The sequence below is a fragment of the Hyperolius riggenbachi genome, chromosome 7 (genome assembly GCF_040937935.1).
Source record: "Hyperolius riggenbachi isolate aHypRig1 chromosome 7, aHypRig1.pri, whole genome shotgun sequence".
In the NCBI taxonomy this organism is placed as follows: domain Eukaryota; kingdom Metazoa; phylum Chordata; class Amphibia; order Anura; family Hyperoliidae; genus Hyperolius; species Hyperolius riggenbachi.
The window spans coordinates 109,842,289-109,858,607 of NC_090652.1; the positions used below are offsets into that span (position 1 = coordinate 109,842,289).

The 16,319-nt window shown below is 44.4% G+C and overlaps 1 protein-coding gene across 2 annotated transcripts in view; it reads left to right on the forward strand.

Moving 5' to 3' along the window:
* Nucleotides 1–16,319, forward strand: part of INTS1 (integrator complex subunit 1) — a 168,059-nt gene that overhangs the window by 128,858 nt on the left and 22,882 nt on the right. For both annotated transcript variants that reach the window (XM_068244500.1, XM_068244501.1), the window contains 5 exons: nucleotides 699–826; nucleotides 3,851–4,043; nucleotides 6,971–7,098; nucleotides 9,425–9,537; nucleotides 13,392–13,505. In XM_068244500.1, coding sequence (XP_068100601.1) covers nucleotides 699–826; nucleotides 3,851–4,043; nucleotides 6,971–7,098; nucleotides 9,425–9,537; nucleotides 13,392–13,505 — 676 coding nt within the window. The remainder of the gene's footprint in view (nucleotides 1–698; nucleotides 827–3,850; nucleotides 4,044–6,970; nucleotides 7,099–9,424; nucleotides 9,538–13,391; nucleotides 13,506–16,319) is intronic.

Sequence of the window (16,319 nt, forward strand, 5' to 3'; positions counted from 1 at the left end):
AGTGTCAGTGTGCTGTCAGTTTTGTATGAGTTTTCTATAGAGGGTGTGTTCACACATAAAAGGTGTTCTAATTCTGTCAGGGCAAACTGATGCAAAACTGACAGGACTGGACCCGAAATGTACACCTTTTATATATGAATCAAGCCATAGAAAATTCATACAAAACTGATGTAAAACTGACAGGACTGGACCGGAAATGTACACCTTTTATATATGAATCAAGCCATAGAAAATTCATACAAAACTGATGTAAAACTGACAGGACTGGACCAGAAATGTACAGATTTATGCAGGGCCGGGCAGAGGCTGAAGAGGCTCCAGCCTCAGGGCGTAGTGTAGGAAGGGGCGCACAATTCATTCAGCTGTCATTCCCAATTGTGTTTGAAGCACAAAGAAATAAGAAAAGGGCATACATCGCAGTGACTGCAAGCCCGATAACTAGAGATTAAGGTGTTGGGGATCTTGGGGGCCCTGTAGCGCCTCTTAGTCTAATAGCAATTAGTGTGTGACGGCTGGGGTGGGAGGGATGGAGGGGCGCACTTTGCTGTCTCAGCCTTGGGTGCTTAAGGACCTTGTCCCGGCTCTGGATTTATGTGTTAACCCAGCCTTATTGGGAGGCAGTAACAGTCTGTGTAGCTCGGTGCTTTGCTGCTGTTCATTGAATAACACACTTGTATTTACAACCTTCCCCTTGTCAGATGGATGGCCTCATACACCGCTTCATTACCCTTCTGGCCGATACCAGTGACTACAAGGAGAGCCGAATGTCAGATGCCAACATGGCTTGTCGCAAGCTCGCTGTGGCCCATCCCATCCTGCTGCTCAGGTACGCTCTGCCAAGTCTGATTGTGTTACTATGAGGTGGGCCCGTCACGCCCTGACACCAACAACACCGGACAGTTGGCAGCCAGTAATAATCAATAAATGCCAGTATTGGATGAGGCAAAACGTCTCTGCTATGATTATAGATTAATCTTGCTTGACCTTTAATACATTTATAATGAAAATAAATTATCTTCATTGCTTAAATGCTTTTGCCAAAGTGAGAAAGTGAGAAAAGCTCTGTCCCGGAAAGCTATCCTTTGCAGACTCCAGGACACCTGCCATCCAAACCGTGCAGCTCGACCCACCTCCCCAGGCCACCTGACTGATTGGGAGGGGCAATCAAGGGCTGCTCGGCCACACACCCCCAGCATACAGGGCAGCACAACCATGTGCTTGTGTTTGTGACGAGAGAAACAAGCAGTGGGGTAGTCACGGGTCGCTTACAGCTAAATTAAGGTATCTTAAAGCGGATCTGAAATGAAAAACTAACTATAACAAGTAACTTGTCTATATATCTTATCTAAAGTTTTATCCTGTGATACGACAGCGGCCATGTTCTGTTTGTCACATTACACACAGGCAAGCTGATAGCAACTCCAGCCCTCAGCTCATCCCCCTCTCCTCCTCCCCTCTGCCTCTGAAATCTCTGGCTAGTAACACCTCCCCCTCCTCCTGCCCAGACTGAGCTCCCATAAGCCCTTGCTACTTTCTGAAAATGCCAAGGCACTCTGAAAAGCTGTGGGCGAGGCTTGTTTAGTTTATAGGTAATTTGAGTATTAAAACAAAAAAGTATTTGGCTTGAGGAATGCCCTATAAACTATATGAAAGGAACACAATTATGCAATGAGTAAAAGTTTATCTCGTATCCACTTTAGGTTGTATTATAATATACAGTATATAAGTATATAGAAGGTACTTTGCCGCAGTGGTGGGGCTTGTGCAAATAAGTGATCCTGAGAGCTATGCTGGTGGTAGCCTAGCTACTGATAGGGTCTCCTGAGCCGGGCAGGTCAAAGGTGATGTTCCCAACTAATTAGGATACCCTGGTCCTCCAAGTCTGGGGGTTGGGCAATAGGCTAAAAACCTGTTCCCGTAAAAATCTAATTGTTAAAAAACCTTCAGAGAAGCCTCAGAAATCAATACAGAGGTGGATGAGGCAGAAAACTGAAGGAGGCCAAGGCTCAAATCGGGCTGCAGTGCCATAGGAGGAGAAGGAGGATGGATGGATGGATATAAAAGTATTCCATTTGAAAGTTCTCAGATGTCACGTGTTTGTGACATGATGCTCTTGCAGCTATAAGTCCTTGCATGAAAAGTGAGTGACATGACCTGCAGAAGCCCACATTGCAGAGATTAACAGCAGGCACTGTGTGACTCAGAATCATTAGATTGTTGGGATTTAAAAGCTGGCAGGTCACAAACAGAAATCTAAAAAAGAGTTTTCAAGAATAACTGGTTAAGCTTCTGGCCAAATGCTTAAAAAAAAAGTGCTGAAAAAATGTAAAAGGTTACTTGCCTACCTCAGTAGTGGGAAGCCTGTGGATGGTCCACAGGCTTCTGGGATACTTCTGCAGCCCTTTGTTCCAGCACAGGGTCCCTTTATACTTTTTCAGCCCGTGCCAGATGTACAGATTTCTTCTGGTCCCAACCACAGGTGTGGATGATCACATCTGCTCTGTGGATGTGCAAGGAAGTTCTGTGCATGTCCAGTTACTTATGTGTAAAGCTTTTTTCCCCCCTGTGTGCGAGTGCTTTGTTCCACTGGACTGCCTGGACCTTACTTGCCATGTCCTGTCCGGATAAGCTTGTCCACAACCTTAGTTTATTGAGTCTGATCAAAATATTAATTGACCCTTCGTTGGAAAATCCTGTAATTTATTTCACCCATCCATTTTCTACAACATCAAGCAAGATAGACGACTGGATATGCCCCATGTGGAAATACAACTAGCAATAGTTAAACTAACAAAAAAAAGTGTCCCCTTTGCCTCCATTTTGTCAGTGTTACTTACCTACCAGAATAGTAAAAAGTCAGTTACGAGCGCTTCCCAAATAATGAATTTGTATATAAACACTGCATAAGCCAAGGTATCTTATTCCACCAATAGAACAATCAAATCTCCAAAGTAAGCCTCAGTTTACTGAGGCTTACTTTGGACATTTGATTTTACCTATTAGAATGCTACTGTGGTCTTTTGTGCAGTTTGTTTTTTTCTTTTGGTTTTCTGTAGCTCTCGAATCTGAGAGCCTTTTGAAAGTCCGCTTATGTGATGGTCACATTTGTTGGGCTATCTTGTAAGATCAGTTTCTTTGTCACTTTGGGTAACCTTCCCAGAGTGGGTAATTCCTTCCTTATGTTTACGTCTGCATGAGATTCCTGCCTTCTCATCCTCTAGTAATCTCTCGCTTGGTCTACCCATTTTTTAATCTCACCTCTAACCATTCATTTGCAAGCTAGTGCCTATTTAGGTCATGTTGGCCTACCTGACTACTGCATTGTGCTGCTATTCACTCATCTACCTTGCCTGCTTGCATTAGTTGGAGAAGAATACTTGGGCCATGTGTCCAACTAGATTCTCCACCCTACCAGTACTGAATAGATGTTGATATATAATTTGACGGCTTTCAGAGACAAAAAAAGGACAAGATGAGTTTGTGGCTTTGCAGTTGCCAGACTCCATGGTTTCTATTTGTATAACCTGAAATTTAAACATATGGCTTAGAAGATCTTCAGTAGCACAAGTTGCTGCTACTTCCCCCAAGGAATAGTCTAGTTTCTTACTAGATCAGTGGTGCAATATTGATGGCTGCAAACCTTTAGGATCAATATTGAGTCTTTTCTGCTCAAATCTGAGTTTCTAATGGTGCAAGTTGGGAACTAAGGATAGTCAATAATATTTTCTTTTTCATTGGGAATAACAATTGATAGCTTGGTATTCAGTCCTGTCTACAGAAGGTTAAAGTCTACATAAAAGTTTCTCCTCACCTATAAGAAATATCACCTGACTCGATGTTCTTATTGCAGACACTTACCTATGATAGCAGCCTTGCTGCATGGCCGTGTGCACCTGAACTTCCATGAGTTTCGCCAGCAGAACCATTTTGCGTTCTTCACTCACATATTGGGCATTCTAGAGCTTCTCCAGCCTCAGGTTTTCCACAGTGAGCATCAGGAAGCCTTGTGGGATTGCCTGCTGTCTTTCATCAAGCTCCTTCAGGTAAGTAGAGCTGTCCATTACATGGACTCTGTCTGTGTTTGCAGGTAAAGAGAGTGGAACATCTTACAATTACCGTACCTTGAAGTAAACCTGAGTAATATAAAGACAACATATGAAAAAGTATAGATCCGAGTTTACTGTCAGTGAAAACCACATGCCTTTGATTTTTCATCACAGAGCTACACCCCCGAGAATAATATGTAAATAACTATTACACCTACTGATGTCAAGAGAAGGGATGATCAATGATAAGCAAATATTTCTCAATTTATGCAAATTTATGTAAATTATCATGCAGGTATATGCAGCTTGAAAATGGACCGAACAACCTGGTGCGACCTGATTGGTCCATTTTCAAGTTGCATATATTATCATAAAAATAACACAAATTTGCATAAACTCCTAAGTATTTGCATATCATTGATCATCAATAGAGATGTCGCGAACCTCCGATTTTCGGTTCGCGAACTGGGTTCGCGAACTTCCGCGGAAGGTTCGGTTCGCGGAAAAGTTCGCGAACCGCAATAGACTTCAATGGGGAGGCGAACTTTGAAAAATAGAAAAAATTATGCTGGCCACAAAAGTGACGGAAAAGATGTTTCAAGGGGTCTAACACCTGGAGGGGGGCATGGCAGAGTGGGATACATGCCAAAAGTCCCGGGGAAAAATCTGGATGTGACGCAAAGCAGCGTTTTAAGGGCAGAAATCACGTTGAATGCTAAATTGCAGGCCTAACGTGCTTTAAAACATCTTGCATGTGTATACATCAATCAGGGAGTGTAATTAGAGTACTGCTTCACACTGACACACCAAACTCACTGTGTAACGCACCGCAAACAGCTGTTTGTGTAGTGACGGCCATGCTGGACTACTGCGCAACATGGCGAGATTGCTCTTCCTCACTCAGTGATGTCAGGTAATGTGTGACTTCCTTCTCAACTTTCCATGGCATTGTTAAAAAGCTTACGTTTTGTTTTTAAATTACATTTTCTATTTGCTGTGTACTTGTTCAGTACCGCTACAATGAGAATCCTGTGGAGGCAGGCAAGTCTGCCATTGTGACCCCGGGTAATGGCCGGGGAATGAGGGATGGAATCCGGTGTGGAGCCTGAGAAACGGCTACTACTACACATCCAAGGAGGGCAGCAGGCTCTGGGTTCTCACTCAACACAACAGGTAGTTAGATGCAGTGAGGTGGCCAGGTGGGTTCTCACTCAACACAACAGGTAGTTAGATGCAGTGAGCTGGGTTCACTCAACACAACGCTAGGTATATGCAGTGATGAGGTGGGTTAAGTAAACACAACAGGTACTGGGTAGTTAGATGCAGTGAGCTGGGTTCACTGAACAGTAAAGGTACTTAAGAAGCAGTGAGGTGGGTTCTCGCTCAACACAACAGGTAGTTAGATGCAGTGAGCTGGGTTCACTCAACACAACGCTAGGTATATGCAGTGATGAGGTGGGTTAAGTAAACACAACAGGTACTGGGGTATATGCAGTACTGGGTAGTACAATGTGCAGCTCCCTGTCACACACACAGGTAGTCACTGAATGTGCTGGGCTGCTGGCAGTGGCACACACACTATGAATTAGCAAGGCTGTGCATGCAACAAAAGTGTCAGTTTGACACACAGAAAAAAAAAATGTACAGGTTGAGCTCTGAAAAGAGCTGTTGCTGTGTGCTTTAGGCCTCTTGCACACTGCAAACGATTCAGATTCAGATTCCGCTTTTTAATCAGTTTTTACCTCCGATTCAGATTCAGATTTGCAGTGTGCAAGGGGCAAACTGCAAATCTGAATCTGAATCGGAAGTAAAAACAGATTAAAAAGCGGAATCTGAATCTGAATTGCTTGCAGTGTGCAAGAGGCCTTAAAAGCAATAATAATCAGTCAGGAGCAAGCAAAGCAGCCTAGAACCTAACTAATCTGTCTCTAGGAGAAAAAGTCTGCAGCATCTGTCCCTTTCCTCTCTCTAGCAGGCACACGAGTGAGGCTAATGGCCGCCGGACCCTGCCTTATATAAGGGGGGGGGGTGGGGCTCCAGGGCTTAGTGTAGCCTGAATGGCTACAATGTGCCTGCTGACTGTGATGCAGAGGGTCAAAGTTGACCCTCATAGTGCATTATGGGGCGAATCGAACTTCCGCAAAAGTTCGCCTGGCGCAAGCGAACGCGAACCCCCTAAGTTCGCCTGGAACCGTTCGCCGGCGAACCGTTCGCTACATCTCTAATCATCAACAGGAAGCCCCTCCTGTTTGGCGTATCAAGCCAGAATGGTTGTGTAACGTGATGGATAACTTCACTGAATGTCGTATTACGTCTGCTCTGAAACTGCTGTACATTTTAGGCATGCATTTTTTATTGTAGACTACTTGTTACTGTGCTATACTCGCCTTTATCACCCTCTGCTTAGTTGTACTCCACAGTCACTTGAAAGCGTGCCCATTCATTTACTGAACAGTGCTGAGATGTATGAGGAGGGGGGATTAGTGGACTGGAGTCATTGCTGTGCCCAGTACTCTGCTTTACAGTGACCCTGACAGCTCCCTTATATCATGTGCCACACACCTGTCACCTCAACCCACCCGCTCTGCCGTCTCTATGGAGACAGGGCTCTGTGAGCTGGTAAATTTCATTGGTTCCTGACCCTGTCAGCAATGTGAGCCAATGAGATTGTCTCACAATGATGACGGGGTCAGGAGCCAATGAAAAAAAAACTATTCAGTATGTTATTTTCAATACAGTCCTTCTTTAAAACATTACACTTCACAATACACCTAAGGCTTCATGCAGACAATTAGAATTCTTCTGTCTTGTTCTCCTCTTCGGGAGCATATTGACTGCTGTATGTGCATTTCTTTACAGTGTATTTTCCTACGCATACTGAAGTCTGCATTTGTTTATCTAACTGCTTTTCTGCCCACATTTAGAATTACAGAAAGTATTCCAGGCAGTTGGGTGCCTTCATCAGTAAGTTTGTGCAGTTCATCCACAAGTACATCACATGCGATGCCCAGTCAGCTGTGTCCTTCTTGCAGAAGCACTCCGACCACCTCCAGTAAGTGACTTCCTTATTTATCACCTTGCTGCATGTATTATTATTCTGTGCTCTATGAGTGGGTTGTCAGAGCACAGGGTTAAACTACCAGAAGCAGGGGTGGAACTATAAATAATGTCCTCCCCTCAGCAAAGCTTTGATTGGAGCCATCAGTGTCCACCCCCCTTCCCTTGCCTACCCTGCTGACCCTCACAGCCTGGGGGCTCCTCTTAAAAGGGGTATAAAACAAGTGTGAACATCACAGTCTCGCACTGATTGCAAGTGTAACCACAAAAACACCTGATCTGAAGTATAGTCCCCTGTATCGGACGGAGTGAAGAAGTAGTTGGGGCCCCTTTACAGCTCTAGGCCTCACTGCAGTCGCAGGGGCTGCCCCCTGTAGTTACGCCCCTGGCCAGATGTACTGTAATGTCACTGGTTATTGGAAGGTGGCAGCAGCTGTCATGTGACCAGGATGCAAATCCTAAAATAAAGGCATTTGCAGACTTATTAAAGTGAACCAGAGATGAAACACCCTCATGTATTTTACCATATATATCAGTGGGGAAATTAGAGAAAACACCTACCTTGCTTTCTGTGTCATTCTTCACTGCTCAGCCTGCCTGTTACAGCCCTGATAAAATCCCAGACTGAGCATTCAGTCTGGCTTTGTTCAGGAATCATTATAGCTGAGTCTGTCTTCTCTGATGTCTTGTCAAGCCCAAGCCTGCCCCCTTGTGGATCTGACTCAGCTATAATGATTCCTGAGCAAAGCCAGACTGAATGCTCAGTCAGGGATTTTATCAGGGCTGTTAAGAAGCAGGCTGAGCAGTGAAGAATGAAACCGAGAGCAGGGTAGGTGTTTTCTCTAATGTTCCCGCTGATATATATGGTAAAATACATGAGGGTGCTTCGTCTCTGGTTCACTTTAAAAACTTCATGTATGTTACTGAGAGGAGGAAAGAGAGGGTGATGTTTAACAAAAATTGAGGCTAGGCAGGGCTTTAATATCCATTTTGCTTTACATCTGTCACTATTTTTGTTAAAGGGATAGGTAATGAGATAGAAAGTCCATTTTACTGATAATAGTTTCTGTGTTACATCATGTGGCACTTATTACATAATGGCAAAATTACCTGACAAATGCAGCGCATTCATCCTCCACAGTTACTATTAGTTAAAGGGCAACCAACGTAAGAAGAATATGGAGGTTGCCATATTTATTTCCTTTTTAACAATACCAGTTGCCTGGCAGCCCTGGTGATCTATTTTGCTGCGATAATATCTGAATAACACCAGAAACAAGCATGCAGCTAATTTTATCAGATCTGACAATACCAGAAACACCTGATCTGCTGCATGCTTGTTCTGGGTCTGTGGCTAAAAGTATTAGAGACAGAGCATCAGCAGGGCTGCCAGGCACCTGGTATTGTGTAAAAGGAAATAAATATGGCAGCCTCCATATCTCATTCACTTCAGTTGTTCTTTAACTAAGTGCCTTGCAGTTTGCGATACCCAAGTTTTTAGAATCATTAACAAACATGATTGTACAATATTTATAATTTGCTATTTGTAGCCCCACCTTCTTGATTTCACAGGGTACAACGCAATATTGGCTTTGGGAACACATGTTCCTATTCACCAATCAGTATTCTGCCATGGTGGTGGGAGGAGTCACGAGTGGGAGCGAGCACGCACTGCTTGTAAACAGATAATGCGTGTATCTCCGCCCCTGGTTTTTATGGTGAAGTCCAGAGGGGCCAGGACCGGTTCAAGTAAAAATTGGGCCCGAAGGCAAAATTAGCCTGGGGGCCCCCCCAACAGACACCCCCCGACCAAAAAGCATCATTAGAGGCCTTTTGTTGCAGCCAAATTTCCCCTCCTGGGCCCCTGAGCTGGCTACTGACCCTCCCCCAATCAACTCCCAACTTAACAGACTCTGCAGAGTCCCTGGGGAGCAACAGTTAAGATGGGGAGGGACACCTTGGGGGCCCCTACAGGCTCTGGGGCCCTGGGGCAGTCGCCCATTTTTTCCTATGGTAGCTCCGGCCCTGAGAGGGGCATAGATACACAATGCGGCAGTGCAGAACCGGTTAAAGAAAGATGGATTTCACTTTGTGCGTCCAACTACTGTTTGGGTGTAGCATTACAGACAGACAATACCTTTTGTATTTGGCTTCTGCACAGGAAGCGTGTTTTCTTGTTTCTGCAGCACTTGTAGTGACTAGTACAAACATGCATATAAAATAAAAACATGCTGATATTGAAATATTTGTAAATGTTAATTAGAGAAGATGTCTGATGCCTTTCCTTATAACAACTGTCTTTTTTCTTTATTGCCTTCTAGTGGACTGTCCTCTGAGAACAATGATTTCACGATGGTAAAGTCTCTCTTGGCTGGACTAAGCTTGCCCAGCAGGGGGAGTACTGTTGAGAAGAGCACAGATGACGAGAAGGAAGGTATGCAGTATCACTAAGCAACATGGACTCAATATCTCATAGCACTAAAAATAATCATACAAGGAACTGTTTCCAGTTTACTTTAAATGGTATCTATATGAAAGTACATTTATGTGTTTGCCTTCTGCGGCAGAGTGTGATGTCAGGGTCATAAATACACCCCCCCCCGCGCTCAGTGACGTACTCCCTGCAGATATCTGTAAAAGACAAGGGGGGGGGGGGGAAGGAGGGGGAGAGCGCACTCAATAGACAATTTGAGAAAACTGGTTAGCCAACCGTGGAATAATTTCACCTGAGATTCTTGCCGATTAGCCCATATGGGTTGGTCGGCTGAAGAGCTTTTGTCCCACTCAGAACCGGGGACCAGGTCTTTCCAGCGATCTTCCTCCACAAGATGTACTGGCACGTATGCTTCTCCGTCCACTGAACTTCAGTCCTGGATCAGATGTATTTCCACTCCTCGCAGATGTTACCTACCGCTATAGGCGGCCGCATTTATGCATAGGAGTGTCTGCACAGAGGTGTCTTGGATGTGCAGGAGGGATCAGGTTTGTGCCTATAATACTCCACGCAGCTCTGTATGCTTTACACTTGTAAGCCACAAGCTGCAGGAGCTCTTGGAGCCAGGAACTGGCTGTTTGTGTGAGGGGTAATGGCTGGGAGAAACTCCACTCTGCGTGTCTTGCACAAGCAAGCAGCAGGCACCTGGAGGTAAGTTTGTGAGCTGACAGGCAAGTGCGTGGTAGAAAGGATAAAAGGCGGCTGCCGTGTAGTTAAAAGTATTTATTATTCTAATAAACAGCAACGCGTTTCCGAGAGCTCAACTCTCTTTCATCAGGCTAAAATATTGCTTACAAAGTAACAGGATTTAAAGGAGAACTGTAGTGAGAGGTATATGGAGGCTGCCATATTTATTTCCTTTTAAGCAATGCCAGTTGCCTGGCAGCCCTGTTGGTCTATTTGGCTGAAGTAGTGGCTGAATCACACCAGAAACAAGCATGCAGCTAATAATCTTGTCATATCTGTCAAAAAGTTGTCAGACCTGGTCAAAACCTGATCTGCTGCATGCTTGTTCAGGGTCTATGGCTGAAAGTATTAGAGGCAGAGGATCAGCAGGATAGGCAGGTAACTGGTATAGCTTAAATGGAAATAAATATAGCAGCCTCCATACATCTCTCTACAGTTCTCCTTTAGCCACTTGAAGTCACATGACACAGGGTTTGAATTAGCCAATCCCCCATCAATATGCAAATGTGTTAATAGACCAAGATGCATAGCAGCTTAAGATAATGCTCACCATAAGTAAGTAATACTCACAGTGAGAGGGGTATATAATAGAGCACAGATTAAAGCACACATGTTAGCACCTTCTAAAAGTGAACACACAAGGATCTGGCTCCCATAATCGAGTAGTGCCAAAAGGCACTGGTTGCAAGAATCAAAGACGTAAGACGGGGTCTATCTTACAAGCGGTGTTTTCAGCTGATGGAGATGAAAAATGTGGTTGTATTAGTTTACCTGGCATATCACCTTTGAAAAGCATTGGTAGGGTTTCTTGGTCAAATAAACCAATTTGGAGTGCTACAAAATATCATACTGTGTACAAAAAAACAGAATAAGGGAGGAAAGGGGAAATATGCAAATATAATTCTTGATAAGACCTTTTACTTTGGAGGGTGGCTTGCAGTGTGTGAAAAACCAACAGGTGGCAGTATAGTTCCCAAATGGAATGTTTAAAGAGAACCCGAGGTGGGAATTACTTTTACTATTGGGGCACAGAGGCTGGTTGTGCGCACTAAGACCAGCCTCTGTTGCCCCATCGTGTGTCTCCATGTCCCCCCTGCTCGCCGCTATATCCCCCGCATTGCTGGCGACACGCAGCGTGTCGCCAGCTCAATGTTTACCTTGCGCTGTCTGTCAGCGCCGCTCCCCTGCCTCCTCCGCATCGGCGCCACCCGCCGCGTCACTTCCCTCCTATCAGCGGGAGGGAAGGGACGCGGGCGGGTGCGCCGATGCGGAGGAGGCAGGGGAGCAGCGCTGTCTGACAGCGCAAGGTAAACATTGAGCTGGCGACACGCTGCGTGTCGCCAGCAATGCGGGGGGTATAGCGGCGAGCAGGGGGGACATGGAGATACACGATGGGGCAACAGAGGCTGGTCTTAGTGCGCACAACCAGCCTCTGTGCCCCAATAGTAAAAGTAATTCCCACCTCGGGTTCTCTTTAAGGTTTTAAATGGTTATAAGTTCCCTTTGGCCACTAGATGGCGTCCGGTTGGGATTTTGCTTCCCAAATCTATTAAAGAGAATCTGTATTGTTAAAATCGCACAAAAGTAAACATACCAGTGCGTTAGGGGACATCTCCTATTACCCTCTGACACAATTTCGCCGCTCCTCGCCGCATTAAAAGTGGTTAAAAACAGTTTTAAAAAGTTTGTTTATAAACAAATAAAATGGCCACCAAAACAGAAAGTAGGTTGATGTACAGTATGTCCACACATAGAAAATACATCCATACACAAGCAGGCTGTATACAGCCTTCCTTTTGAATCTCAAGAGATCATTTGTGTGTTTCTTTCCCCCTGTTCTCATGCACTGAAGTTTCAGGCTGCTTGTTTCTTCCTGCAAACAGCTTTGCCCTTGTCTGTAATTCTTCAGTATGTGAAAGCCCAGCCAGCTCAGAGGACAATTTATCCAGCTTGTAAAAGATAAGAGAGAAGAGAGAAACTGCTCTAATCCTAAATAACACACAGGCAGTGTGCATAGAGGGGCCTGGAAGGGGGAGTTCATAGCAGAACCACAACACTGAAGAACTTGGCAGCCTTCCAGACACAGGCGGACAAGTCTGACAGGAGAAAGATACATTGATTTATTACAGAGACAGTGATAGAATAAAGTGCTGCAGTAAGCCAGAACACATTAGAATAGCTTTTTGAACTTGTAGGATGATAAAAAACAGGGTGCAATTTTTGTTACGGAGTCTCTTTAACACATGTGCATTTACACCATGAATAGCAGGATTCAGCGTTTAAAATATGTTGTTTATGTATACACACCTCCTGTATATTTATATAAATAAATAAGGAAATATAGAACCAGTTGTTAAAAAAAATAAAATATATATATATATATATATATATATATATATATTTTATTTTTTTTTTGCGCACGCAATGGATGATTGCGTGCGCAAATTCACGATCGCATACAAATGCCTGCTACAATGGACATGATATTAGTTATCGCAGTTTAGTGAATTAAGCCCCAAGTGTGAAAGTCTCCAAAGACTTACTGTGCTTTGGCAGCCCCCTACGGCAAAAGAAAGCCATCTGAGAAGATTGCAGCCTGAAGCTCTGGTAGATGTCTGTTTAGTAGCTCCTGAACAGATGTTGTAAAAGTCATTTATTTAACATCGGCAGATCCAGGAGCATGATCTGAAATAAGCTCTGCCATTGAGCACTTAAACACCAGCAAAGCATTTGTGCTTGAAACTTAGGCTTCAAAATCATTTAACTTGGGCCTTTTTTTTTATTAGCATTACTGGCACTCACTGCTACTACTGCACCCCCTGCCTGTCTGGAGGAGAAAGGTTTTCCTGTATGGATTCAGGGTATCCATAGTTCTGGCAGTAAGCACTGCTGCAGGGGGATCTCACTGTACAGCAACAGTGGGTCACTTCATGCACTTACAAGTGTTGCGTTAAGTTTGTCTGGCCACCATTTAATACACCACTCTGTCATTGTAAATGGTACAGCCTCCCATTAGAATTTATTCTTTGACATCTTATAATGAGCAATTGTTATGAAAGCTGACCAACATTCCTAGCTAACGTTTTCTCTCTTGTGTTTTGGCCCAGATGAACCAACTGGAGGATCGCTCCCCCTAGTCAGCGTTTCCATGTTTACCCCTCTTACCGCCACAGAAATGGCTCCTTACCTGAAGAGGATCTCCCGCAGTCGCACAGTGGAGGGTAAGCGTCTCAGACTCCTGCTCTAATGAGCTTCTCCTGGAGATAAACTCTTTCCACTTACTGCCAGAGGAAAGCTGTTCAGTCATATTTGGCCCTCAAGTCATTAACGTCTACAGAGGAGTTGAGAGCTGCTTGAAGCCTCGACCCTTGTGATCAGTCCTGCTGAGATGAGTTGGCTGATGGGGAAATGCTGCCATCAATACTTATAGAACATTGTCAGTCTTGGCAGAGCTGATAAAATATAAATGTTGATAGGCTCTCATAAGTCCTTCACTTTCATGGAGTGGCTTAACAGTGCCACAAAATACTAAATAATTTCTCACCCTGAGCTAATGTTATATATGTGAAGCTTTCAGAAATACCTTGCATCTTCTAGTAAAGTATCTTTAAAGGGAACTTGAAGTGAGAAGGATGTGGAGGCTGCCGTAATTATTTCCAACAATATTTACATTGCAAAAGTATTCGGACCCCTTGAAGTTTTTCACATTTTGTCACATTACTGCCACAAACATGAATCAATTTTATTGGAATTCCACATGAAAGACCAACACAAAGTGGTGTACACATGAGAAGTGGAATGAAAATCGTACATGATTCCAAACATTTTTTACAAATAAATAACTGCAAAGTGGTGTGTGCATAATTATTCGGCCCCCTTTGATCTGAGTGCAGTCAGCTGCCTACAGACATTGCCTGATGAGTTCTAATGACTAAATAGAGTGCACCTGTGTATAATCTAATGTCAGTACAAATACAGCTGCTCTGTGAGGGCCTCAGAGGTTGTCTAAGAGAATATTGGGAGCAACAACACAGTGAAGTCCAAAGAACACACAAGACAGGTCAGGGATCAAGTTATTGAGAAATTTAAAGCAGGCTTGGGCTACAAAAAGATTTCCAAAAGCCTTGAACATCCCACGGAGCACCGTTCAAGCGATCATTCAGAAATGGAAGGAGTATGGCACAACTGATTTCTGATCAGAAATGCAGTCAAGAGGCCCATGGTGACTCTGGACGAGCTGCAGAGATCTACAGCTCAGGTGGGAGACTCTGTCCATAGGACAACTATTAGTCATGCACTGTACAAAGTTGGCCTTTATGGAAGAGTGGCAAGAAAAAGGCATTGTTAACAGAAAGCATAAGAAGTCCCGTTTGCAGTTTGCCACAAGCCATGTGGGGGACACAGCAACCATGTGGAAGAAGGTGCTCTGGTCGGATGAGACCAAAATTGAACTTTTTGACCAAAATGCAAAACGCTAAGTGTGGCGGAAAACTAACACTGCACATCACTCTGAACGCACCATCCCCACTGTCAAATATGGTGGTGGCAGCATCATGCTCGGTGGGTGCATCTCTGCAGCAGGGACACGGAAGCTGGTCAAAGTTGATGGGAAAATGGATGGAGCCAAATACAGGGCAAATTTGGAAGAAAACCTCTTGGAGACTGCAAAAGACTTGAGACTGGGGCAGAGGTTCACCTTCCAGCAGGGCAATGACCCTAAACATAAAGCCAGGGCAACAATGGAATGGTTTAAAACAAACATATTTATGTGTTAGAATGGCCCAGTCAAAGTCCAGATCTAAATCCAATCGAGAATCTGTGGCAAGATCTGAAAACTGCTGTTCACAAACGCTGTCCATCTAATCTGACTGAGCTGGAGCTGTTTTGCAAAGAAGAATGGGCAAGGATTTCAGTTTCTTGATGTGCAAAGCTGGTAGAGACATACCCTAAAAGACTGGCAGCTGTAATTGCAGCAAAAGGTGGTTCTACAAAGTATTGACTCAGGGGGCCGAATAATTACGCACACCCCACTTTGCAGTTACTTATTTGTAAAAAATGTTTGGAATGATGTAGGATTTTCGATCCACTTCTCACGTGTACACCACTTTGTATTGGTCTTTCACATGGAATTCCAATAAAATTGATGCATGTGTGTGGCAGTAATGTGACAAAATGTGAAAAACTTCAAGGGGGCTGAATACTTTTGCAACCCACTGTATATTCTAACAAAAGATTGTATAGTCAAAGCCATGATTTTTCCAGTAGTAATGTATGGTTGTGAGAGTTGGACCATAAGGAAGGTTGAGCGCCGAATAATTAACGTCTTTGAATTGTGGTGCTGGAGAAGAATTCTGAGAGTCCCATGGAGGGCAAGATCCAATTAGTCTATCCTTAAAGAATACCTTGGTCCTACACATTTCCTCAGTGTGTGTGTGTGTGTGTAGGTCCTTGTCAGCGCACTCTGACCCGGTCATACTACGCTGTGTATGCTCAATATTACCCCTTGGGCGCCTTGTGACTGCGCTCTCCGGGAACCCAAGGCTTTAAAGCGCCCACTCCCGTGTCAAGGTGCACTTGGCGGACATACTGCGCATGCACAGAGTAGTATGTGAGGGTCAGAGGGCACCGACCAGGACCCTTAGAAAAGGGAGGATAACAGGCAAACTTTGGCACCTGCTAGGCCACAGAAGGTGCGGTAAGCCTGGCACAACTCCCCCACCCATACATAAGCTTGGACAAGCTTTGAGAGGCAGTAGAGGGGCCTGGTGTGCTGTGGGCCATGGGGTTGCAGAGAGTCGAACTCCACTGAATAGCTCCTGAAAAACAAATCTGTATTTCTTTTAAACAATACCAGTTGCCTGGCATTCCTGCTGATCTCTTTGGCTGCATTAGTGTCTGAATCCCACACCTGAAACAAGCATGCAGCTAATCCAGTCTGCCTTCAGTCAGTATATCTAATTTGCATGCTTGCTCACTCAGGGTCTGTAGCTCAAAGTATTAGAGGAAGAGGATCAGCAGGGCAGTCAGGCAATTTG